The sequence below is a fragment of the Dipteris shenzhenensis genome, chromosome 22 (genome assembly GCF_047967505.1).
Source record: "Dipteris shenzhenensis isolate YYH24624 ecotype China chromosome 22, Dip_SZ_1.0, whole genome shotgun sequence".
NCBI lineage: Eukaryota > Viridiplantae > Streptophyta > Polypodiopsida > Gleicheniales > Dipteridaceae > Dipteris > Dipteris shenzhenensis.
In genome coordinates, this window is record NC_141617.1 from 53,048,727 (window position 1) to 53,075,558 (window position 26,832).

The 26,832-nt window shown below is 44.1% G+C and overlaps 1 protein-coding gene across 1 annotated transcript in view; it reads left to right on the forward strand.

Annotated features, from left to right (window-relative positions):
• LOC147888282 (uncharacterized) overlaps positions 1-26,832 on the forward strand; it is an 87,042-nt gene that overhangs the window by 36,370 nt on the left and 23,840 nt on the right. Inside the window, exons 12-18 of the mRNA XM_087393311.1 lie at positions 11,511-11,582; positions 11,680-11,784; positions 11,941-12,030; positions 12,143-12,218; positions 15,485-15,581; positions 15,709-15,778; positions 24,041-24,220. Of these exons, the coding sequence (XP_087249437.1) occupies positions 11,511-11,582; positions 11,680-11,784; positions 11,941-12,030; positions 12,143-12,218; positions 15,485-15,581; positions 15,709-15,778; positions 24,041-24,220 (690 nt within the window). The remainder of the gene's footprint in view (positions 1-11,510; positions 11,583-11,679; positions 11,785-11,940; positions 12,031-12,142; positions 12,219-15,484; positions 15,582-15,708; positions 15,779-24,040; positions 24,221-26,832) is intronic.

Genomic DNA, 26,832 nt, shown 5'->3' on the forward strand with positions numbered 1-26,832 from the left:
GGTTGTAGGCTTTAGGAGGAGTTTAAGGGTTAGAAGGAGGTTCGAGGGTTCAGAAGGAGGTTCCAGGGTTTAGAAGGAGTCCAGGGTTAGAAGGAGGTTCCAGGGTTCAGAAGGAGGTTCCAGGGTTTAGAAGGAGTTCAGGGTTAGAAGGAGGATCCAAGGTTCAGAGTAGAGTACATGGTGGAGAACTCGCTACCTGTGATGTTAGGCTCTGTATTTTATGGGATATGATGCAGCCCGTGCCATCTACTCTGGATGTTGATCTGGGATTTGCTCATCCAATGCGCATCAGGCTGCATTTTGCTTCTTTTCCTACAGCTTGTTATCGGTGTCGTCAGGTTGGTCATTTTGCACGTGCTTGCCCTTCTGCTTCCATGAACACTCCTCCTGCTCCTCCTTCAGCTGTGAAGGTTCCTCCTCCTCCTCCTCCTCCTCCTCCTCCTCCTCCTCCGGTGTCTGCTAAGGCTTTACTGGATAAGCCTTCTTTTACTGCTCCGAAGCATTACTGAAGGAAGGAAGAAAAATCACATGCCAATCTTTCTCTTGCTGAAGAAGTTCAGGATCCGACTCATGTTGAGCATCATCAGCCTCCTCCTCCTTAGGATATGGATGTGCCCCTTGCAAAGGGGATCATACAGGATGTTGCACATGCTCCTTCTCAGGTTGATTCTCGGAGTGCACTTGGGTTCCCAAGGTTGTGTTGTCGAGGAATGATGGGTCAATTTCCAAGTCTTTCCTTTTTTTGTAGACTTTCTTGACAATAGCTTGCATTGAGTGCTTGGACTCTTGGAACATGTGCAAGAATGAATTGCAACGTCTCTTGCAGTTGCATGTGGCATAGTTCTCACCATACTTAACAAAGCACTCGTGCTTCTCATCCCATAGAATATAGGACGTCTTTGTTTTTTTCTTGCGAAGCAATGCCAGCTCTATGGGGCTAACCAGCTCGTCCACAAGTAAAGTATGCACAACCTCAACATTGTTGCTTAGGATGAAGAGTGCAGGAGTTCCAACCATGTCCTGACATTTGACTTGGAAGGAGCATTGCAATATTACACTTGCATGAAGAAGGCAATCATGGATCAATGCATGTGAGTTTGAGGTGTTCATAAGTATGTGGACCATGCGTTCTAGTCCTGTAGTGTTTGGATGCATTTCGAACATTTTCACAACTAATTCTCTGCAAGGTGGCAACCATGAGGAGAGGGGAGGTGCGAGGAGAGGGGGAGTGGAAGTATGATGCATCATATCCCCTCCCAACCTTCTTTATCTATGTATGTGTAGTCGTAACTCATGCATTTGCTTTTTCACCTCCTCTCGCTTCCATCCCTTCCTCTCTTTTGCAGCATAACCTCCTCTTGATTTCTTGGCATCTAGGAAGCACCATTGTGCCTAGCAACCATACAGTTGTCCCTTTGTGTGTGTGTGTTTGCACACACACACACACACACACACACACACACACACACACACACACACAAAGGGACAACTGTATGGTTGCTAGGCACAATGGTGCTTCCTAGCAACCATGCCAAGAAATCAAGAGGAGGCTATGCTGCAAAAGAGAGGAAGGGATGGAAGCGAGAGGAGGTGAAAAAACAAATGCATGAGTTACGACTACACATACATAGATAAAGAAGGTTGGGAGGGGATATGATGCATCATACTTCCACTCCCCCTCTCCTCGCACCTCCCCTCTCCTCATGGTTGCCACCTTGCAGAGAATTAGTTGTGAAAATGTTCGAAATGCATCCAAACACTACAGGACTAGAACGCATGGTCCACATACTTATGAACACCTCAAACTCACATGCATTGATCCATGATTGCCTTCTTCATGCAAGTGTAATATTGCAATGCTCCTTCCAAGTCAAATGTCAGGACATGGTTGGAACTCCTGCACTCTTCATCCTAAGCAACAATGTTGAGGTTGTGCATACTTTACTTGTGGACGAGCTGGTTAGCCCCATAGAGCTGGCATTGCTTCGCAAGAAAAAAACAAAGACGTCCTATATTCTATGGGATGAGAAGCACGAGTGCTTTGTTAAGTATGGTGAGAACTATGCCACATGCAACTGCAAGAGACATTGCAATTCATTCTTGCACATGTTCCAAGAGTCCAAGCACTCAATGCAAGCTATTGTCAAGAAAGTCTACAAAAAAAGGAAAGACTTGGAAATTGACCCATCATTCCTCGACAACACAACCTTGGGAACCCAAGTGCACTCCGAGAATCAACCTGAGAAGGAGCATGTGCAACATCCTGTATGATCCCCTTTGCAAGGGGCACATCCATATCCTAAGGAGGAGGAGGCTGATGATGCTCAACATGAGTCGGATCCTGAACTTCTTCAGCAAATGAAAGATTGGCATGTGATTTTTCTTCCTTCCTTTAGTAATGCTTCGGAGCAGTAAAAGAAGGCTTATCCAGTAAAGCCTTAGCAGACACCGGAGGAGGAGGAGGAGGAGTAATCTTCACAGCTGAAGGAGGAGCAGGAGGAGTGTTCATGGAAGCAGAAGGGCAAGCACGTGCAAAATGACCAACCTGACGACACCGATAACAAGCTGTAGGAAAAGAAGCAAAATGCAGCCTGATGCGCATTGGATGAGCAAATCCCAGATCCAGATCCAGAGTAGATGGCACGGGCTGCATCATATCCCATAAAATACAGAGCCTAACATCACGGGTAGCTTGCAAGAAATCCTGTCTCGGAACATGGAGAGGCCTACCCAAAAAAGTTGCAAGAGTAGGAAGATGCTGAAGAAGAGGCGTAGGCAGCGCTTTGAGGGTAATCCAAACCGGACAGTGGGTTAGAAGAGAGGTAGATGGATCAAATAAGGGATCCCAGGGCATCACATAAGCAAAAAAGCCAGCTCCAGGAACACCAGCACGACTAACAAGGCGCTCTACCACCTCAGTTGAAGAGCAGTGGGCATAGTAAAATCCTTTGCCTAGAAAGACAAAGGAAGAAATACAATCCAGACCCACTGCAACATCAGCCCAATGACGAAGCTGAGCTGAAGATAAAACCCTGCCCATAAAATAGAGGCAGACTCCAAATTGCTGAGCCTGTCGAAGACCGGAGACCAAAAGGGCAGAATCCAAGGAACAAACAAGCGGGGAACCCGATGAAGGAACTTTTGTGACAGAGGCAGAGCACAATTGGCGAAGAAGATCCAGATGGAGGGAAGAAGAAGGGCCATCGGAAACATCCAGCTTTGCCGATTTAATCGAAGGCGAGGTGAATAAACCACCATGCTTCTGCCGAAGAAAAACACGAGTAGGAGGAGCAGAGGCAGAAGGAGGCGCTGAGGCAGAGAAAACAAAAGAAGTAGGTGTCGGAGTAGAAGGAAAGGAGGAGGAAGATGAGACTGGAGCAAAAGCCACCGAGGGCTGCAACACAGATACGGAAGGAGGCTGCATAGATGACCGTACAGCCTGTACGGATGGCCGTACGGCAGGCATCGAAGGAAAAAGTGGCGGAGTAGACGGCTGCAGAGAAGGCTGTATGAAAGGATGTACGGGGATGTGCAGGGAGCATGGGAGCTGTACGGGGGGCTGTAAGGTGCATGGAACCTGTACGGAAGGCAAGGTAGGTAGCAGGGACGTCGAGGGTGACTGCACGGACGGAAACAGGGAGGAAGATGAGGCTGGTAGGGCAGAGGAGGAGGTCTCCATCACTACCTCCACCAACATCACACACACACACACACACACACACACACACACACACACGTGTGCATGCATGCACGTATGCACATGTGTGTGTGTGTGTGTGTGTGTGTAGATATAAGCTATGAATGTACATTTTTCTTAAAGAAAAGTTTCTTTTACAAAAAAGGTGTGTGTGTAGATATATCTATGTATGCATGCATACATACATATTCAAGGTGTAAATCCATGCCTAGTCTAAACATCATGTCGAATTTCTCTGGGCTCAGCCATGGCAAAGGGAAACATGATCATTGTAGTGCCGTAATTAAGCGACCTCTTTATTGACATCAATGAAAATGTCCTCAAGATAGACTGTAGAATGCCGATGATGGAATAAATTGGCTTGCATCTAGCCTTTCCACAGGGGCACATATTGTAACGGAGAGCCTTAACAATAGTTTAGTGCGTAGAGTTTTCCACAAGGTGAAACTCTTTATACATTATCCACTTTCACCTACAGGAGACCATGCTTCATTGGAAAAGGTTGTGTGCCCGCCTCGGCAGAAGGGGAACTCCAATTGTTTCCCCACTTCCCAATCGTATTATGTTGCTGTCAACAGTGTTATGATGGGCAGTGCTTTTTACAAGCTAAAATGGGGCCTTTTTGCTGGTGCATGTTTTGAATGTCGAAGTTTGGGCACATGGCTTCACAATGTCCATTAGTTGTGCATAAGATGCCCCTTGAGGCAATTTCTGCATTAGTGCAAAATAAGGATTCTCCAAGGACCATGAATAGATTCAACCAGCCAGCCTTTGATATTCAGGACAAAGGAAAGGCTAAAATAATTCCTACTGGAAATGCTATCCCTCAATGCGTACTGCTACTCAATCAAAAGCAAAGAAAGCAGTTTCCAATGCAGGCTGGCAATCCCCGAAAAAACCAGCCCCAATTAGGAAGACCTTTCCACCTTGTACTTGGACTGGTGCTTCCTCTGCGCAGGATCTAGATTATCCTTCCTTCTTGTCATATAATGATATTTTCAGATGCTTGTAACTGGCTGTCCCGTTCCATGGGACTGTCCTTCGTAATATAATGACAAATGGATTTCACAAATAGTGTGTATATATAGATAGATGGATGGAGAGAGAGAGAGATGATGATGATTGTATTAACGTCCTCGGGAGGCCAGTGAGACATGACCTATGGGACTTGGCAAGAGCATTACATAGCAGTCTCCTCTGAGGGACCAGAGGGTTTACTCATGCGTTTTTGTCATGAGTTTTGTTCTATGCTCAAATAAGAGGCATAAAAAGGTGCCTAGGATACGAGGATTACTATGGATGACCTCAAGGAGTTGGTATAGATTGGTACATTGGGTGATCAATGATGGAAAGTACATTCTAATGTTGGCATATCAGCATAGACTGGACATATGAATGTGAAGTGTTATTCGTCCTCAATTTCTTGACCTTTGAGACATAGCAGAGTGGAGGAGGAGCTAGCTGATATGCAGGCAGCTTGGATCACAGAGAGAGGGACGCAGAGACCACATGCGGCACGGAGAGTGACTAGAGCACACTTTATTGAGGTCCGGCCTATCACAGCTTTCCTCAGGGGGGACCGCCCGAGACGAGGGGTCGCTCTGAACATAGTCCAATGGGTTCAGAGAAGAGGAGACCACACCCTCCCCTGCCACCATAGCGTGAGACAGTCTGACAGACAGATCTGAGATATTTTCACCACTCGCAGACGAGCCACTACATTGTTGGGCTTCAGTTTCTAAGTCCCACGTCCCAACCTACTTCAATTAGTTTCAGTTAGTATCTTATTTATACTTGATTTGGCTCGAGCTATTGAGCTTCGTAAATCAGTTTAGCACTCAGCAAGGGGCCTAACGCACCCTTTTCCACAGCCCATTGAGGCTTGTATGAGTTTTTCCTTTTTGTGTACTTTGTACTTTATACTTTGGGACACACATTATATTGTTGCTTTGTGGACTTTAAAAAAGCCTTTGATACTTTTCCAAGGAAGGGTTTACGGGAGTGCATAGTACAACTTGGCATACCCAAGGAATATCAGATTGTGGTGGCACACCTCTGTGAACATATGCATTTCACCAACACTATTTGGCCTATGGATAGATCATTTAGAAGAGAGAATTATGCGGGTGGCAATGGATGAAAATCTTGCAGGACCAATTTTGGGGAAGCATCTTATCATGTTGTTATTATATGCCGATGATGTCGTGCTCTTTGCACAAGAGGTCATACCCTCCAACGCCTCCTACATGTTGTTGAAGACTTCTGTGAAACAAATGGTTTGTCAGTCAATGTGGCAAAAAAAAAGATCATGGTGGTCAAAACCAATCAACCTAAGGTCTACCAACGCTTCACATATAAGAGTGAAATCATTGAAATAGTGAGCTCATTCAAATATTTGGGTATTGATGTGCGAGCACATTATGGATGGGTACATGCATAGAACATCGACCAAAGGTTGGATGGACTAGCTACAACATGTTTGAATCTAAATGCAACTCAAGCAACTTACGACGATGGCAGACAAAGGCTAGACATTTCAATGCTCTAGAGGTCCAAGTTTTGCTTTATGGAGTGGAAGTTTGAGGGGGAAGCATATTTCAAGCTTGCTGGAATGACATTGAGGAAGTGCAAAAAATGCCCTTGAGACGGCACTTAGCGTCAAGGCAACTACCCCTTACTCAGTGATGCTTTTAGAAACTGGCATGCGACCGATTGACATGGAGTCCATCATGAGGGTGTACAAATATGTGACTAAGATTAAGGGAATGGAGATGCATCGTCTACCACATTGCACTTGGAATGTTAGTTGCAAGTACAAAAGACCAACAAAAGCAAGATTCTCCCTTCTAGTTGGGCAAAATGGTTCAAGAGATGGAATGTGGAGAAACTACTAGACCTACCAGCAAAGGAGATGCTAGTTGTGAACATTGAGTCATGTTTTCTGGATGCACTTAAGCTCAAATGGGAAGAGGATGCAAAGAATAGCAAACTAAAGTACTACTGCACTCATATCAATCCAACAATATGAGAAACTTATAGAGGAAGATCCGGGCGTACCAGCCACACATTGTCATTCCCATGCCATCCAAGGCAAGGTGTGATATCACACTTCTTCACACCTGAGCTCATAATTTTGCCATTGAAAGTGGGGCATGGAGTGGTCTAGAAAGAAAACATCGAGTGTCCACATTATGCCAAGGAAATGCATAAAAGTATGTGACGTGTCGCCGTGTCTTGTCAGCCTCTATTTCGTGTGTTCTAGTCGCCTCCTGTTGCTCTCTAATCTCTCCAAGTAGAGTCTTGCTGTGTTGGCGCATCTCAAGCAGATAGAGGCCGATGCAAACCTAGTCATGGAATTGGATCAGTCGTGAGAGTGGGCTGAAGCCGCTCCCCTCCTTGTAGAGGCAATGGTATTGTCCCTTGATCTCATAGTAAGCTGGGCAGGCACGCGTGCACACACACACACACACTCTCTTTTTAAAGTGAAAGCTTTGATTGCGCGTGCGCGCGCACACACACACATACTTTTTATATATATAGTGAAATCATATATTTCTGTGTGGGAAACCTCAAAAAGAGGGAAAAAACTCACCATGACGTACAAAAGTTAAAAGATTACAAGTATGCTTCCGAGAGAAACCTTATAAGTCTGCGAGAAAATATAAAAAACTGATTACAAGCCACTTGGAGGAGGATCGAGTAAAATATCCTCTAAAGTGAGATTATTAGCTTGCAGAAAACCATGTAACGGAGTGACATCACCATCAATAAAACAAAGTTGCTTTTTGCCCTTGTGGTTCTTCTTAATATAAGCTGGCAACCGGAACTTTTGAACCACATGATCAAAAACCTGTCTCAACCAAGGATGAAAAGACTCCAGAGAAAGGGAAACATTTGCAACTGGAGATGAAAGGCCCTATAAAGATGGCTGTACTGTAGCAGAGTTCTCAGTCAAAGGAGGTTGAAGCGCCAAGGAGAAGGGAACATCTGCATCTTGAACATTTGCATTCTGAGCTGAAAAACATTCCAAAGTTTCCTCTACTGCAGGAAGTTGCCGAAGAGAAGAGGATTCCATGACATCTTGCATAACAACAGAACTTTCCATCAGAGAGGAAGCATCCAACATTGCAACTTCGCTCTTGGAAATAGAAACAAAAGCAGGATCACAAGGAACATGAGAATCTGGCACTGTAGTAATAGGATCCAGAACTGCCAAAATAACAAAAGGATTGGAATCTTTAACCGCCGTGTCTGCTTGAACTCTTCTCCAAAGCTTAGAGGGTTTAGCAAAATGCCTGACTTCCTGTATGGTAGAAGAAGAGATAGGAGCAGGAGGAACTGGAACAGGAGGATCAGAAGGCTTCTGAGCTGAAGCTGAAGAGCATGGAGAAGGGCATACTCTAGCAAAATGGCCCAATTGTCGACATTTATAATAGGCATTAGGAAAGGAGGCAAAACGAAGTGGAATCCGGAGGGGGTGAGGCAGTCCAAAATCCACTTCCAAACATGAAGGAATCAGATGCTCCATATCCCAAAGAACACACACCTGTATATCTTTGCTTGTGACCAGAAAATCCTGCTTGGGAATGAAAAGAACACGGCCTAGCAAAGCTGCCAGAGAGGGCACATGCTGAATAAGAGGAACCGGCAAATCTTTGAGAGTAATCCAAACAGGACAAAAGCTAAGGAGTGATCGGGCTGGGTCAAATAAAGGATTCCAAGGCATAGCAACCGCAAAATGACCTGCCCCATGTACTCCACTTAAAGTAAGTAAGTGGAAAACAGTGGCCACAGAAGCACAATGCGCAAAATAAAATCTTTTTCCCACGAAAACATACGATGTAATCTTGCCAGCACCCATTGCAGCCGAAGACCAGGCTTGTAAATTGGACACTGTCATGACTCTCCCCATAAATAAACAAACACCAAGCTGTTGTTCCTGGCGAATGCTTTGAAGCAAAGGGGGGAGAGCTCGGCGTAAAGAAAGTCCAGCAGTGGAGGGCAAAAGCATTGAATCATCACACAGTTGACAAAGCAGATCTTTCTGAAGCGAGGAAGAGGGGAAGGCTGAAGAATCAAACTTGGTTGCCTTCACCCCTTCAGAAATCAACGAAGACAGAGAGCCTCTTTTCTTCTTGTGAACATAGTGAAGGGCAGGAGAAGGAGAACTCTCAGAAAGAGAAGGAACAGGGGAAGAAAAGAAAAGAGGGGCTGGAGAGGCTGTAGCAAAGGCAGACGAGGTAGATATAGAGGGGCTGGAGGTGGACACGGGCTGCAACGGGCTGTGTACAGACAACAGAGGGATGGGAAAAGAAGAGGACAAGGGCTGTACGGAAAACGGAATGGACGGAGGCGCGCGCGTGCACGCGCGCGCGCACACACACATAATATATATATATATACATATAGAGAGAGAGAGAGAGAGAGAGAGAGAGAGAGAGAGAGAGAGAGAGAGAGAGAGAGATTAATGTCCTTAGGAGGGCTCACGGGCCTATGGGACAAAATACACACGAAAAAGATAAACAGCACTAAACATCAGTTATAGACTGAGGGTCTCTTGGAAGTGCATACACCACTCCCAAAGTTATTATAGATTAACTACAATATACTACGTAAGATAATCGGCTTGTATTACATGAGTTTAAGACTGAGAGTCGTTGGGTTTGGATTTAAAGTCTTTGATAAGTTATTTTCCATCTCTGTAGACAGCCCATTTTCCCTCTTTGCGCGTGTCCTTCACTTTGTTCAATTCTGTGGCTTTGCTTCTTGCCCTCCTATCATGGAGAACCACTTTAGCTTGTGACGTAATATGAGCAACAATGGATATGTCCTTTAGGTGCCATTCAATCTGAGGAGTTGCTGCTATAACATTATCAATTTTCTCTGCCAGGCTCTCTTCATGCCAATCTACAGGTAGTCCTCCAATGCGTAGACTTTGGGCATTAGCAGCCCTTTTTTCCTGCTCTTGTACTTCTCTATATATGTTGCTTTTGTTGATTTGATTGTCCATTGTTGCTGAGATTTCCTCTGTCTCGTCGACTTGACCTGATTGGTAACCATGTCTTGGACTCTGAGAGAGAGAAAAGAAAGAAAGAAAGAAAGATGTATTAACGTCCACGGGAGGCTTCGTGGATCTATGGGACAAAGTACACAAAAGGAAAAATCATACAAGCCTCAATGGGCTGGAGCAAAGGACGCGCTAAGGCCCTTGCTGAGTACTAATCTATATTGGTCTAATGAGCTCAAGAGCTCAAGCAAAATCAAAGCAAAATTGAGAGCTGGGAACCATGTCATCTCTCCTCGATGATCCACGCTGTTTGCACGTCTACTATCTCCTCCTCCACCCCTTCGGGGCTCGGAGCAGACTCGAAGGTATAGAAATTCGTGACATGTCGTTGTGATTGGTTTGCCTCAGCCTCGTGTGGTGATGTTAGTGCCTGCTGCTGTCTGATTTATCATAGTGGCATCTCTCTGTGTCATCTTATCTTGATCAGTTAGAGCCCAATGCATGCCTTATCATGGAAGTGGATCAGGCGGGAGTGTGTGCCAAAGCCATGCCCTTGCTGAAAGAGGCAGTGATAGCATCCCCGGATCTCATAGTAGGCTGAGTAGACACACAAGAAGTGCTCCTCTGTCTCTTCCGTCTTAAGTGTACATAACCTGCAGATCTGCTACTCTCGAGGTATGCTTGCAGCTTCCCTGCCTCGATCCCCAGCTGATGTGTGACGAGACCCGCATTTGCCCAATGGCAATCCTCAATACATGTGAGACTCCTCTGTCCTCGAGGTACTGGGGTCTGATGGGGAGTCCATCGTCCAATACTCTTAGGAAATGATTACGATAAAACTGGACTTGGTGACGAGACCTGCATTTGCCCAATGGCAATCCTCAATGTATGTGATACTTCTTTGTCCTCGAGGTATTGGGGTCGGATGATGAATCCATCCTCTTATACTCTCAGCTATGATTACAATAAAACTGGATCTTGGTGGGGAACTCCTGGTCCCCCCCCAAGTCCATGCTAGAGGAGGTCTAGTTAATCTCATCTCGAGGAATCAACTCGGGCAGCGCGTCCATGTTGTACTGGAAGGGGGGGCAACTGGTCCATCTGGACACTGTGTCTGGCAAACCATGTGGATATGCGTGCATGCCATGTATTAGCTCCGCTCTCTGCTAGTCGTGTGGAGACTATAGTGCTAGCCTTAGTAGTCTGCAAAGAGGTAAGGCCCATACTCTGTGGAGGAAAGTTACTTTCTAGAAGATGGCATTGATTTGGAGAGGTGTCATGGCAAACTCTGCTTGTACTATGTGATGTGGGAATGAGGGCTTACTCCGGATCATCCTGGAACCCTCAATCACGTGTAGCCGCCCTAATCTCTTCCACTCTGTTGCTGAGAGGTTGCTCCCCCAGAAAGGTGCTGCATACATTGCGGTCGGCCTCACTAGGGTGTTGAAAAGACAACCCTTCGTCGGCGGGTCCTGAAAGTGCGCCTGACAACACCTCTCTAGTCAAGCCAAGGCTCCTTGTCCACGGGTGAGTTGTGGTATGGCTGTATCTACCATCGTGTAAACTAGTAATGTGAAGACTGCTCCCAAGCATGTGTAGGACTGCAACTATCTCTACTGGTTCACCCTGGTAAGTGAAGCTGTGTTGGTGTAGTACTGTGCGAGAGAGAGAGGTCTCTGTGTGCATGCAGACTCATCAGATGTGCCAGTTTTCTATATATTGGGCTGTAATTTATCGTGAGATGCTTTTTGTGTTGAAATGTTAGATAATCAAATTAATTTATTTTCTCGTGTTTGAGCTTTTCAGGGGAGCTCTGGTTCTTCTTCGTCTTCAAAATCTGGCAATAACCTTAGTGCACTGTTGGATCTTTCCTTTTTGGTACGTTGAAAATCTGTCCTAATTTCAAAGAGTGTAAGGTTGAAGCTTGGATTTCCAAGCTTAACCATAGTTGAGCTCTTGTTCATAATGGTCACAGGATAGCATATTATCTCGAATGGAGGACTATAAGGGGGAAGGTTCAAAAGCTTCTAGAATGCTAGTGAAACTTTTTCCAACAAGGATATACTTGCAGCAGCCGCAGGTGAAAATGAAGTTTTATGTTTTAGTGCGAATTTATTAACCTTTCAGGGGCGTCTGCTTCTTTTCACATTATTTTTTCATGATCATGTGCAGATTGTTATTTAAATAGGGCTCTGTTGTTATTGATAAGGAAATTTACAAACTTGTTTGTTGATAGGAAGAAAACATGTCACTGGATTGGAACCGGAAGTTGGAGCACGACATAGAAAAACTTAAAGCTGAGGCAAATCGGCAACAGCTGAGATTGGTTTGTGGCTTCAAGAGAAGTCCTTCTGATTGTCTCTTGTGGAATTCTCAAAATTTTCGAGATATAATGGAAGAATGTTTAGCTGTTCACTTTTTGGGATGCTCCATTGTAGGTAATGGGTGCTTCGAATGTGATTTGCAATGATCTTCCCAGAGTGGAGATAAAGACTCACGTCCTAAATCAAGACAGTTAGTTCTCAACCCTTGTTTGTATGTTTCTGGTTGAGTTCCATCTCTCTCTCTCCCTCTCTCTCACACACACACACTTTTTTTTTTTAGTAAAATCCAGTGTATTTATATTCTCATAAATTTACAAGATGGGAAGTCTCCAAAATAGAGAGTATCCCAAAGATCAGAAACATAAAAAGAAAAGCTCTATGCAAGAAGCATGGATGTCACCCTCATGGCAGGCATCATATATCTCACACACACACACACACACACACACAGAGGCACGCACGCACGCACGCATGCACAATCACACACACACATGTATTTGTAGGCATGCGTGCATGCATATGTGCGCGTGTGCATGCAGCCTTGTTTACTGAATCAAGAAAGTTATTGTGTAAAGGTCCTTGTTTTGAATTAGCTGGTTCAGTTCTATATTCTAACCGTGCGCACACATGCCCTCGTGCTCACATTTTGGCACTGCAGCTTATGCGAGTTGCATTTGATATTTGACACATAATGCATCATGGGGGCAAAAGAGATTGCAACAACTTTGGGCTTGCAAATTCCCTCTTCATCCATAGGTTTTCTTGTGCTGTGTTATGCTTTGTGTTCTTCCGTATGGATGGATCTTGGCATGTCGACATATTGTTCTCGAGAGAGTTCATGGCCCATCTCTTCTAGCATTGTCCTGTGACTCTCGGCTTCGTATTTTACTACAGCAGCTTCTTCGGGCACATTTTCCTAGTACTTCGTTCTGCAAGCTCTTCTGGTTATTTGGTGTCCACCTTGTTAGGCAGGGATATGATCTTTTTCTCACTTGGGTTCGCTATTCGGCACTTTGGACTAGAAAAAAAGAAACCATAAAGTCTTTGGTGATTTTGTCACGAATACTTTTAGGCTGGTCGCCTAGTCTATAATGAGGGAGGCCTTGTGCCCTCAAGAACACAGAGTGTATTGTACTCAGCCTCATGCTCTTTTATAAGCTACTTGTACGAACTTTATTCTATTGCAATAAAGACCTTCTAGGGGGTCCACCCTAGTGCGTGTGTTCTCTGTTCTTTCTTCTAGTCTCTCAGTTTGTTTTGTTTTTGAGAAGAAATCTGCTACTGCTCCCCGTCAGATGAAGCTAGATGCTGTTTTCCGCCCCTTTTATCTGGAAATTCGAAATCTATCTTGGTGATTATCTGCAGCGAATTGAGGAGCATGCTGCGTTTCTACTAGAAGTGATTCGTTTTTAGGGTTTTGGGGCCGACTACAGATTCGTTTTAGGGTTTTTGGTCTGATTACAGATTCCTTCTTAGCTAAGTTTTATTTCTTCCATGTGTCTCTGCGGCAATCGTTCTTTGATTGCTTCCGTACTTGAGATCTGAATTATCTTGCATACTTGTCCTATAATACCATCTTTTGATATTGTAGTTGCACGTTCCTTTCTGGGGACTGTTTTTTGAAATATAGACTTCACCCCAAAAAAAAGTGTGTGTAATAGAGAAAGAAAGAAAAAAAGATGTATTAATGTCCGCGGGAGGCCTCACGAGTCTATTGGACAAAGTGCGCAAAAAGAAAGTAGACACATACATGCCTCAGTGGGGCTGGAGCAAAGGGCACGCACTAGGGCCCTTTCTGAATACTAATCTATGCTAGCAAAACCAAAATCATAGTCAGTCAAACACCAGTCAAGTACAAGCTGAATCAAGTCGACCTCATAGTTGGGGCTCAGAAACCGAAGCCCGGCACAGTAACGGCTCTTTGGTGAGCTGTGAAAATATATCGTATTTGCATCTGTCGAGCCGTCTCGCGTTGTGGTGTTTGCACATTGCTGCCAGTTCAGCCTGGCTGTCTTTGAAAGGTATCACTAGGGGCTCATCTCTATGGCGGTCAGGCCCTACACGCCAAGGCCCCTCAATCCCATGCTTGTATACCTCCAAGATGGAGGCCACAAAATTGGTGATATCTGTGATGGTGGAGGGAGTGTGGGGGATCTTGCATACTCTGATGTTGAGAGCCATATTGGCTCTTTGTTGCTGCTCAAGCAGGGTGGCTAAAACCACTGCCTTTGCAGACAAACCTCCATTTCACTATGTCCACCCACTCGGAGCTTTTTTGGATGCTTAGCTACATCGTGGCAATGCAGTCCTTCAGTCCTACTGCTCCCCAAGGTCGCTACGTCCTTTTGAAGATCAGTAGCCTTAGTCTGATGGTCAAGACATCACGTCTGAGGATGTCAATTTGTTACTGTTGCTTGGTCTCTTGAGCTTGGAGACAGTGTATCTCCATGTGAAGTTGCCGTAAGAGGTCTGGGGAGATTAAGGGCTGCTATGGTGGGTATGCGTAAAGAGGAGGAGAGGATTGGGGGGCGAAGGGTGAGCTGGAGAAAGTCTGGCAGCAATGGGCAAAGAAGTCTGGTAGGGTATGGGGATGGGAGGGGGAAGAATGCATTGCATGAGAGGTAGGGGACACAAAGAGGGGGGCTAAGGCGAGCAGGGAGATATCATCAATGGAGTCCCGGTACAGGAGGGTCGCATCAATATCTCGGGTCATCTCAAGGGGGTCTGAGGAGTGCCATCCTTGTACAAGGCATCACCGTCAATCTGATTCTCGCTTCTAGTTTTGAATTTGCTCCTCGTTAATTCCAATGGGGATTCCCTTTCTCCTTCTCTCTCTTTCTTGTGCTTTGCCCTGGCATATATTGGTCTTTTTCTTTTCGTTCTCTTTCGCCATAACCTGGACCACGTATGGAGGTCTGGTGATTTATGCAAAGCAGTGGTGGTGGTGGGGGGGGGGGGTGAGATCTCTGAGACAAAGGGCAGTTGTTGGCTTGGAACAGAGTGGGCTTGGGCAGCCTTTTCTGTGACATCCTCTCTTTTATGTGAGGTCTTTGATTGTTATCTGGCCACCATTGATTATACTTATTACAATTCATTCTGAAGCATCTGTAAGGTGATTTGAATTATTGTATGCATCCCTTTATGTGATCTACCACAAGCTCACTTTGGATGTGAAAAATGGGCAGCTCAGCATGAATGTTCAGGTCGTTTCTATGTTGATTCCTTGCTCTTGTAGGAGGCCTTGATTATTATATTTCTTTTCTTGATGTGAGTCCATTCTGTAGTTGTGGTGCAGTAAAGTGAACTATTATATGCTTCCCTGGACGTGACTCACGACAAACTCATTCTCAATACACTTTAATCATTTGATGTAGAAATGATGGCAAAAGCTTGCTCCTTTAGACTCGTTGATCTTTCTTCTTAAGCAGATTGTAAACGCTGCATTTGCTGATACAGTGTCAGAGAAAGTTGTTGGCTGGGCCATAAGTCGAGAGTTGCAAAAGAATGCGGAATCGACATTTGTGAAGGGGAAGCTTGTGATCAGTGCAGATAGGTAGTAGATGCTTACTCCTTAATTGCCCTATTAAGACATGAGGAAGATTTATGATACATGGGGTCAGCTTATGGACAAAGAGATGGTGGAATAGATAATTAGTTTTGGTTTGTGCATTTTTATGCAGCCTGCAAGAGAGTCTGCAGGAGCTCATGTCAGTGCAGCGTACTTCTTCTGTTGGAAAAAAGACTTTGAAGGTAAGGCTGCAAAGATTCTTTGGTGAAATATTAAAGGTTCAAACCATGTTTGTTCATGTGTGTTTACTTCTCTATATTTCAGAATTCTCTGCCTTATACTGTTTAAGCTGTTTTTGATATCGTGGTGGATACTGTGCCATTTATATTTAGGAAGATTTCTTTCTACTTTTTGCATGGCAGGTTGTGGCTTTCCCCTTTGTTTGTATCTTTTCATCTCCTTTCTTCTGACTTTGCTGAAGACAGATGATGGGTCTTCATTCTTACCTCAGTAGCGGTTATTGATGTTGTTTTGTTTATTGATCAAGGTGTGACTGTTTTCAAGCTTTCAAGGCCAGTATAAGATTGAATTTCTGACATCTGAGGAAAGTTTTCCAATAGGGTTCTCTCTAGAATCTATCTGCTCAGGATCATGCCGGAAATGTAGATTGACTGGCCTAGACCTTGCTCTAAAATCCTTCTTATCTTTATACATGTGGAGACATGGGAGTATGAAGAGAGAGTATCTCCAGGTTTTAATGGATTCAGTATACTTAAAATAAAAGGAGAGTAAGAGGATAAGGCGATGGGGAAATTTCATCGCCCACAAGGCAAGGAACTTGAGAAACGTGTTACATGATAAGGAAAGACAACAACAGCCAGTTCAAGTGGCTGGAAACCATGCAGGGACATTAGACATGCCTTGTATATTTATTTTCCTCGTCCTAATTTCCTTGTACATGAAGAAATCCACCTCCCCACCTAGTCAACACCTTATGAAAAAAAAAGGAGGCAGTCTTTATAGCAGGGAACCTCAAGGCCTGTACGGCATCCACACAAGTATCACGAACAGTAGAAGGCAGAAATCCCTAATCGAAGGGAATATAGGACAGTCACTGCATATGGAAAAGCATTTGCTTAGCAGTTGTGGATGTCATGACCTCCGACTATGTAAAGCATGGTATGATGAAGAACACAAAAGAGCCAGACACAGATTACAAAAGATATAAAAAGACAAGGATAAGAAGGAGAAAAAGAGGTTCTTCCTGAGAAAATCTGCATGCAAGAAATTCCAGTTTGGCAAGGCGAAGTGGGAGGTCATGAGAACTTTCATAGGAGGGCTACAGAAGATAAAAGGGGAAAACTATCAATTTTCTCTGCTATAGGCATTGGTCACAAATAAAGAGCATCAAACATCGAGCAAGCTAAAGAGTGCATGGCATCCTTGGTCTAGTAGCTGAAATGATGAAATGAACAGTGAAGTGGGGCGCGGGACCTCATCAGAACTACTTAGTTAAGCGCACCTGGGGAGTGCTAAGACCCTTCTAATAGAAATATTGATCATGTTTGGAAGAAAACTGGTGAAATGTGAAGCCAAATTCTTTTGAAGGAATATGTAGTTGAAGGTGACATGTGAGAAGATATGTGATGAGAGATGACAAGTGTAATGCCACACATCAGGTGCAAGGAAAAGTGTGGCGAAGTATATGACAATCCTGCCATGTTTTATGGGAGAGTAGTGCCACTGTCATGTGGGGGGCTGCCATGTGTCATGCAGTGTGATATATGCTGAGTAGTGCCATGTGTCATGTGCTAACAAGTGTGACCTGCTCTATGCCACTTGTCATGCCTTGCCATATGTTATGTGCGCCATGTCATGCGATTATTATTGGCATGTGTCATACGCAAAGTCCAAGGTATCAACCCTCTCCTTTTAGAACACTAATACGTTTTGAACTATTTGTCTGATTCCAGTTGTGAGTGATTCTTAGTGAGTACAATGGCAATCCAACCCGTGTCCTCTCCTGGGCAAGAAACTGTTTTACCAGTCAACTATATCAGTGCGATATGCTTAGGGTCTATGGGGTGTCTAGGACAACTTTTTGTTCTTGAATCCTTAATCATCCCTATGTCTCTGAATTTGGATTGGTCTAAATTTAAGAATGCATCGGTTACTTTATGTCGAGTGTGTAGCATCGCTCAATTTCCAAATTGAATTCAAAATTTCATTTGAATTAAATTCACACTTACACTTAGCAATCTACAGAACCTTGCAAATTCAAATGAACAATTCATGTTATCAACACAAATCCAGTTAGATAGTTATCAAACATAAGATTTTAGATTGGAGAGAGACACCATAGCACTATCAACATCAGATTGGGTCTGATGATGCCACATTCCCCACTGTTATTTTGTGATCAAGCCTGACGTACTTCTGACTTTATTCCGAAGAATACAAGCGATACAATTATAGGGTTAAACCAAGATCTTTGCTTGCAGCCTAGCTCAATTCAGCATACAACTGATATATTCATAAAAGATTCTCAGCCTAAAATTCAGAATTTCATTAAAAAACACTCTGGAATAACTCTAGGATAGTCTCTGAAAGAGAATTGTTCAAAAAATCTCTGTTTGCATCTAAAATCTTAAAAAAAAAGACGTTTCAGTTTGGGAGACCTGAAGAAAGTGGAAAACGAACCATTTCTACCACAATCACACAATTCAGAACCAAATCAGTCCAGGTTAGAAAGCACAAAGTCACAATTTTGGAAGCATGTTTGTCTAGATCTGAAAAACCGTGTTGCTTCAAAAAGCATCTTCAAATGCCTACAAGAATCAATGATTAAATGGATCTGAAGCCTACCAGGCTTTACCAAAGAAAATCATCTTGTATAAGGCCAAACAAGTGCCCAAAATCATATGGTGCTTTCCAGACAGCACTCCCAGCTGTCTTGCTGAGAACTGAAAACTGACAACTGAAAACTGAAAGCAAAAGCTAAAATGCTAACATGCTCAGTTAGTGATTGAAATACTAGAGTAGCAAAGTAACAGAAGCATGCCAGGCGCTCAGGGCTAGCACTCCTAGTACATGCTCAGGTTCCATATATCCAGGTAACCTGGTAGCACTCTGATGAGATGTGAGAAAGCTCTCGTATCTGTGTCTGTCGAGCTGTCTGGCGATGTGGGCGAGGACATGGTCTCCTCGATCTTTGGATCCGGTGGGCTACGCCAAGGGTGATGCCTCGTCTCTGGCGGTCACCTCTAAGAAGGAATGAGATAGACCGGACCTCGATTGTGCGTACTCTGGGCTCTCTCTGTGTCGCATGTTGAGTGTGTGTCCCTCATCTGGGCGCATCGTGGTGGACACTCCTACTACTGATCCAAGATGCTCTCATCTCATCAAGCTCCTCTCCCTCAGCTACACTGGCAGCTGACTCAGATGCGTAGAAGTCTGTAACAAAAGTCTGTGACCTGTCGATGGTGACCTGTGGCATCAGTCCATGCTGCTCTCTGGCTTGTCACTTCAGTGTGTCTCTGTCGGCGCATCTCAAGCAGGTAGAGCCCAACATAGACCTGATCGTGAAAATGTATCAGCCGTGTGAGTGGGCCAAAGCCATGCCCCTCTTGAAAGAGGCAGTGATACTGTCCTCGGATCTCATAGTAGACTGGGCAAACACATAGAAAATGCTCCTTCGTCTCAATCTCCTCTCCCCCATCTGGCATAGTGTGCAGGTCCTTTGCTCTTTGGGTATGCCTGCAGCTCTCCCTTCCTCAATTCGTAGCTGATGTGATGAGACTCGTAACTGACCAATGGCGATCCTCAGTGCATGTGAAACTCTCCTGTCCTCAAGTTACAAAGGTCTGATGACAAGACTGTGCTTTGAGATCCTCAGAAGTGATCATGGTAGAACTGGATCTTGGTGGAGAGCTCCTTTCACCCCCAAGCCCTAGATGTATTGAGGTGGAGGAGGTCCAACCGTATGATACGGTTGATCTGATCTCGTGGGATCATCTCGGGTGGTGCATCCAGACTGTACTGAAAGGGGGGACGTCTGTCCATTTGAATGCCGTGACTACCAAACCATGTGGATATTTGTGCGTACCATGCCGTATCAACACCACTCTCTGCTAGTCGTGTGGAGGACTCTAATGCTAACCTCGGTAGTCTCCAGAGGGGTAAGGACCAAACTCCGTGGAGGAACGTCACTGTTTAAAAGATGGCATCAACTTGGAGAGGGGTCATGGCAAACTCTGCCTATATAATCTGATGAGGGATTGAGGGTTTATTGCGAATCATCTTGGATCCCATGGTCACCTGTAGTCTCTCAAATCTCTTCCACTCCGTCGCTGAAATATCTCTCCCCCAAAAAGGTGCTGCATACATGGTAGTCGGTCTCACGAGCATGTCAAAGAGCCTGCCCTTCGTCGGGGGGTCCTAGAAGTGTGCGTGGAAGCATCGCCTTTCTAGTCGGGCTAGAGCACCCCATCCTCCTGTGAATCGTGCCGTACTTGCATGGATCATCGTAAAACTTGGTCCAATGAACACTATCCCCAAATATGTGTAGGACTGCATTATCTCCACAGGCTCACCACGGTATGTGAAACTATGGTGATGGGACATTGCTTGCGAGGTGTTGAAGATCATAACCTTGGTCTTCCCAAGGTTAACCGTCAAGTCTCTCAACATCTCCAGAGCCTCTAGGTGTTTCTGCAGGCCCTCTGCTGAGGATGATATGAGGACTATGTCATCGGCATACATCAGTATTTGCACCATCAGGTCAGCTAGGAGCAAACCCTCTCCGCCTAGTCGATCGACAAAAGAAGTGATCTTGTCGATATAGAGCCAGAAGAGATTTGGTGATAGGGGGCAGCCTTGCTTTACTCCGATGATGCTCTCAATCCAATCTAATAAGCCTCCTGGGGCGCGTATCCTCCCTCTGACAGACTCATATAGACTCATGACCTCCCAAATCATGATATTTGGGAGCTCTAGCTACTCTAACCTCCTGAGAGCGTGGGACAGTGTCAAATGCCTTACGAAAATCTACGAAGCAAGTGTAGACTTTTTGATGCCTAGACTTCGCCTCCTCAATAATAGCCCTCAAGGTGAAAATGTGATCCAGGGTGGAGTGCTGTCTCCGAAATCTTGCCTGCTCAAGTGCCCGCTGTCCGTGACCTTGTGTGTGGCGGTTGATCTCCCTCTCAACCAAAGTGGCCAATCATAAGAGTACGGTAATTCCCAGTGTCCATGGGATCACCTGCCTTGTGTATCGGTACTATGGCGGTGCTCGAGGTAGGTGGGAAGCCATGGCATACGGCATGGTTGAACAGTTGTGCTAATATCAGGGTCAGGATCTCTTGCCCATGCGCAAAATGCTTGGTGCGTAATCCCTCATGATCTGGTGATCGTCGGTTATGAAGCCGAAGAAGGGCAGCTCGTACACTTTGCGAAGTAAACAAATGACATGTGGTGGGTTTGGGCATATAGAGGACATATCAGGTGGTGCCTGACCTAGGACATCATATAGAGAGCAAGCATATGTGTGCCAGACTGCGGGATCTGTGATGGGAATGGGTGACTTCCCTTTTTTATGAGAGTCCCCATCCCGTAGTAGAATCTGAATCAACATGCACTTCCAACTGCCACATTTGGAGATGTGAGCCAACTATGCCACATACTACCCTTGATTGCAAGGAGAAGCAGATATACAGAATGCGAAATTGTACTTGTTCGATCCTGATTCCTGAAGTAGGTGAATTTTTATTACAAGAATCTTGGCATGCAGATTCCATAGCTTCACATCCATTGCAGTAATGTCAAACTTTCTAGTAGTCATTTCCATTATGTAAGGGACAATTGTAAAAGCATAAGAAGTATCAGACCTTAGGCCGAAATAACATGGGGATACAAACACCAACCCAAAGATGAGAGATAAAAATAATATTCTACAATAGGTGAGAGAGCGAAAGGAACCGATCACCTCATCCATCCAGTGCATGAGGAAAGCCCGCTTCTTACATCGTGTCACTCGGCGTGAGATCCGTTGTGCCTCTGGTGAAGGCAAATGTCCCAGTGCTATCTCACGTGTAAGGTGGGCTCTCATCTCTCTGCACTCATCATCAAACCAGGGATTTTGCCTCCCATCTGGAACACGTGCAGATCGTGTTGTGGGAAAGGATCTGGCGGCAACATCCTGTATCATCGATATAAGAGTGTCTGATGCATGTGCGAGGTCCATCCTATTGCCAAGTAGTACTGGAAGCTCAAAAGCCAGGTGGCTGACGTACACCGGGTCAAGAGCACGTGCCACGATCAAAATGGAGAGAGAGAGAGAGATTACAAACATATAACTCTAGAGTAAACTAAAAGGGGGGGGGTCGGGTGTCATGTTATATATTATCAATTGCAAGGTTTGTTGATGGTCCCTTTTCAGCCTGATGGGGTCCTGCAAAGAGGACATGGCCATCAATTGGTTCTCTGAAGACAATATTTCATTTCTTCTAGCACATTGAAATCTGATTAGATTTATGATACTTCAGCAGGAACATCGATGCCAGATGAGCTACCACGATTTCTAGATTATCAAGCTATGTTTTGGTAGATTAAGAGGCCAGTATTGGTTGTGGCAGATCCTAAGAGATTGCTCTTCTTTCACAGACGTTACCAACGTCAAGGCATTGCAGTATTTACTTTATTACAAAGGATGCGGAGACGGCATTCAGTCTGTCATATGGTCTCACATTGACAAACTGCAATCAATTGGGGTTGTGCTCTTTGGCTTCACTCAGGGCAGTCTTTATTTTGAGATGCCAAGTTATATGATTGGACCTTCTCTTTACCTGCTCGTGAATGATTGATGCACAAAATATTCCTTCACAACCTGCCACACATTATACAGCATTGGAGTACAGTTATCACAGGATAGGTATATTTTTCATAGATTTGGCTGGGGATACTACAAACTCAGCGCTTGTGGATAATTGTTCCCCAATCAATAGGGACAAAGCAAAGAGACTTGTCAGGGTGTGGGATTTTTGCATTTTGCTCTGTTTCCTCAAGGATGGTAGGTGGAAGCATACTTGCTGTATCTGTAGCCCTTTAAATTTCTAAGCATAGAAATCAACCGTTTTCCAGGTTTGATAAACATGAACAAATATATAGCCACTCAAAAAATACATATACATGGGTTCTAAACTGCACACTTATGGCAGCTTTCTACACTGAAAAACATGGACAAAAATAGTATGATGGCCAATTCAGCCCAATTCAAAAGAATGTGTAGTCTGGACAGTGGCTCAGTCATCAAAGTAGAAGGTTGAAACTGATACGTACTTGAAACTTTACTTTTTACTTATTGAGCTCAGTCTGGCTCAGCATAACTTTTAAGATTGAGACGCAACATCCAAAACATAATCCTAAATGTTGAAAGCAACCAAGAGCATTTTCTGAAGACTGATATATCCAGTTCTACACAAAAATTATGAAAGCTTTTAAGGGTAGAAATCTTGAACTTAAAATGCATCATATGGGGGGAAAATCTCATTTTTAAGTACCAAACATTTGGAAAACGTTTCAATATTTTTCTGAATCACATTTCATTGCAACTATGGATTGGGGAACACACTTTATGTATGGAACGGATCTAAAGCACACACTATAGTATGCTCCTTCTTGAAGTTTTCCCAGATTGATGTATCAGCTGTTGTGTCATTTGTCTGCACTTTAGCATGTAGAGAGGTTTCTAGGTGTGCTTTGTCAGGTACGTGATTATTGAGAATGAAGGGTTTAGTTATTCACAGAGTAACCCAGCCGCCTAAGCGTTTTAGGAGAGATCAGAATGCACTTCTGGGGGATTTGCTTGTTGAGAAAGATGTAGGAAGCTACACCTTTTCTGAATTTTCTGAATCAATAACAAGGTGGTGGTGGGCCATTCTACATCAATGAATTCTGACGAAATTAAACTGGTGGACCCATTTCGGTATTTTAAATAATGGTAGTTTGCAAATGGTGGCTTCTGTTGTTCTCCTCACAAAATGGACCATCTCTATGCCCTTTTCTGCTTTTGTTTAAGGAATAATTGCGCATTGGTCTCACTTCCACTTCATCTTTAATTATGCCTGGAAACATTTCTTTCCCTGGGATTCTGTGTGGAGTATTTAATCTCAGCTATTATTTCTTTGGCACGAGTTTCTAGATTAAATGTGTGCGGTTTTTCTGCTGGTGACTACTGATGGGACTGTCTGCATCACTGATTCTTAAATTTAGTGCAGGTATTGTTGTATACCTAAAAATGAAGCATATTAGCATGTGAATGATCAAACTTCAAAGTAACGACTTTCAGCTAATACATATTATTAAGAAACTTGACCCTGTGCAAGTCATGATTCAGTCTGAACCTAAGCAATGAATCGGGTTCATCTACAAAACTGAATTGATTGTACCCATATGGCCACATGCATGGAGGGATAATCTTTCAGTTGTCTGTTTTGAAAATCTTACAGGATGTGGTTTGTGACAATGAGTTCGAAAAGATTTTACTATCAGAGGTGATCCCTCCCGATGAGCTTGGTGTGAGTTTTGATCATATCGGAGCTCTAGACAATGTGAAGGAAGCATTGCGTGAGCTGGTCATGTTACCATTGCAGCGACCAGAACTGTTTAGCAAGGGACAACTCAGGAAGGTGAGTTTATCAAACCTGCGATGCAAGGGCTCACCCGGGGAATTTCCTTTCAAGGACAGCTTGACAGGATTTGGGAGAGTAATGTTGTCTTTTTAGTTGCAGGATTGTGGATTGTATTTACAAGTTTTCCAGTTACAAAATCACATGTCTTGCTTTTTTCCATCTGGTCACATTATTTATTTCCAAATTATAGGTTTCAAGAAAGCAGGATGTATAGCTAAGTTTTGTCGGAATTCAGGATGTCGATACTCCAAACTTCAAAGCTCAAGCTTTAAAGTTAATCTTGAATCTTCAATGTAAAATGCAATCCGTACTATGTACCATGATATCAGATAGTACAGCACCATGTGAAATGTATACGAAACCTGTTTTTAATGTACTTTTTTAATATATTTTGTACTTTTCAAAAAAGTTACTAGAGTTTTGTTTTTAAGTGAGGGGGGGGGTCTTAAGAAACATGTGTCTTAAACAACCATGGCCTTGGATATGTCTCCGTTGTTGCTTCCAGTTTCAATTGTTTCGGTCTAGTTTCCTGGTTTCTGTTTGCCTGTTCGTCTTCAAAATCCAGTCCAAGTTTAAAGCAGCCCCACAGAAAACACCACCACCCCCCTTCCCCCTGGACCAACTGTCCTGCAGCAGAAGAATTATGCGGAGGATGCAAGACATATGAGTGGAACGTAATAGAGGCAAACTCAGATCTGGAAGATAACTTAGATGTATGGCCAAAACAGAATATATATCATGGTAGATATAAGTTCAAAAACTGCTAATAAAATCGCACCAACATCTTCAGCAAACAGTCGCCAAGGTAAGGTACCAAAGGTGGCTCTGTTTGCTGCACCCTTTCAGGTAAAGTCTCCCTGTTCTGCCACGTGCCTCCATGTAGGCTTCAGTAGCTATGCAGGGTTGAGCAATCCTGCAAAAGCTGCTCATAAGTTCTCTGCAGATAAAGCTCCCTCCGATGCACTACCTTATGCTCTCCTACATCATGTAGGTTTGCATCAAGGTGTGCTGTAGATGCCTGTGACTTCTGCCGTGCAAGAGCTGTTGGTATAGATCCTTTCATCTCCTGCTCCTCCTCATGCAGAATTGTGACATGCAGGTGGGAACTTCTGGAATACAAGGACCTCTGCAATGGGCCCTATTTACAGGGCTGATGGCCCTGGAATGGCCGACAGGCCGACCAGTCTGCCATCCACCCCAAGTAGTGGCAGCCTCAGTCTCTCCCTTTACTGATTCTATGAGCTCTCCTCATTTGGGGGCTTGCAGGTGGGGCATTGACCCTATTTCTCCAGGACTTTCTCCTCTTCCTCTCCCTTCCTCCCTTCTCTCTCTTTCAACTGTTAGTGCATAAAGACTACTCCCCTTATCTATGATCCAATCAGGTGGTCTGTTGTAAGTGCAGATTGCTTCCCATCCATTCAGCCATACACAGGCTTTAAAAGACATGTCCAAGATAAATCAATGCAGGCGTGCAATACACCATATATACATGTACAGTATTAGGAGCTGCTATCAACATTGCTCAGACTTTTTCTGGACTTGAGGAGCATTGCAAAGAAGTTCTTCCTTGGACGGTAGGGCTTGCACAGAGGTTGCCTCTTGGCAATCTGTGATGCAGGAAAAGGAGCCCAATCCGGCTAGCAGCAATCCCACCTGACGGGAATCCATCAGGCCAAAACACTCCCCTAGCCTCACATTGACTCTCCCTGCCTCCCCTACAGCATCACCTACGTCACTCCCTCTTAGTCCCCCCCCTAAGAAGCTTCAATGGAATGGACGGGGGGAAAAAATGGGATTCAACAAGGGGGTTTTATGAGGAAATCACAAGGGCTTTCTCGACATTCCATAACGATTCAATTGGGGGGACAACTCAATGGGACCAGTGGAGTTTTCCCGTGGAATGCTGATCTTTTTATGTTTAAAAAACAGCAAGGTATATTTGTCAGTGCATTGTCATTTTACATTTGGGAAGTACTCTTTTCTGGCCACAGGATGCATCAGATGAAAAACTCAATGCAGTTAGGGATATCAGTGCAAAGTTGGTGGAATGTCTCATAGTATGCATGGACAAAATGGACAGCCAGGGGGATATTCCTTTGATGCCATGAGGAAAGAGAATGATGCACTAAGGAAAATAATAGAAGAGCAAGCCTTTGCCATCAAGCTCTTGAACTTGAGGAGCTGGAACTTAAATGACAAACACAAACACAAACAATAAAACAAATACAAACACAAACACAAAACCGAATAATAAATACTTACATTTTACTCTTCTACGTTTTCAAAAGAGTCCACCATTGTTTCTAAGGATGGATAAATGCAAGTACAATTTAGTACTTAAAACTCAAGTTCAATTTACTAAAACTCTCTCTTCATGTATTACAAAATATATTGACTACAACTATCTTATATTATACATGTCATCCAGCTCAATAATAGAAAATAAAGATAAAAGTAGAAACTATTTGCACTAAACAAAACTCATATTGATAAACAAAATTGGTCTCCATAAAAGACATTATCATGTATCTAGATCTGTAAACAATTTGGTCTCCAAAAGAGACATTCTCATGTATATGTCAACAAAAAAAGTTTACTACTGCTATACA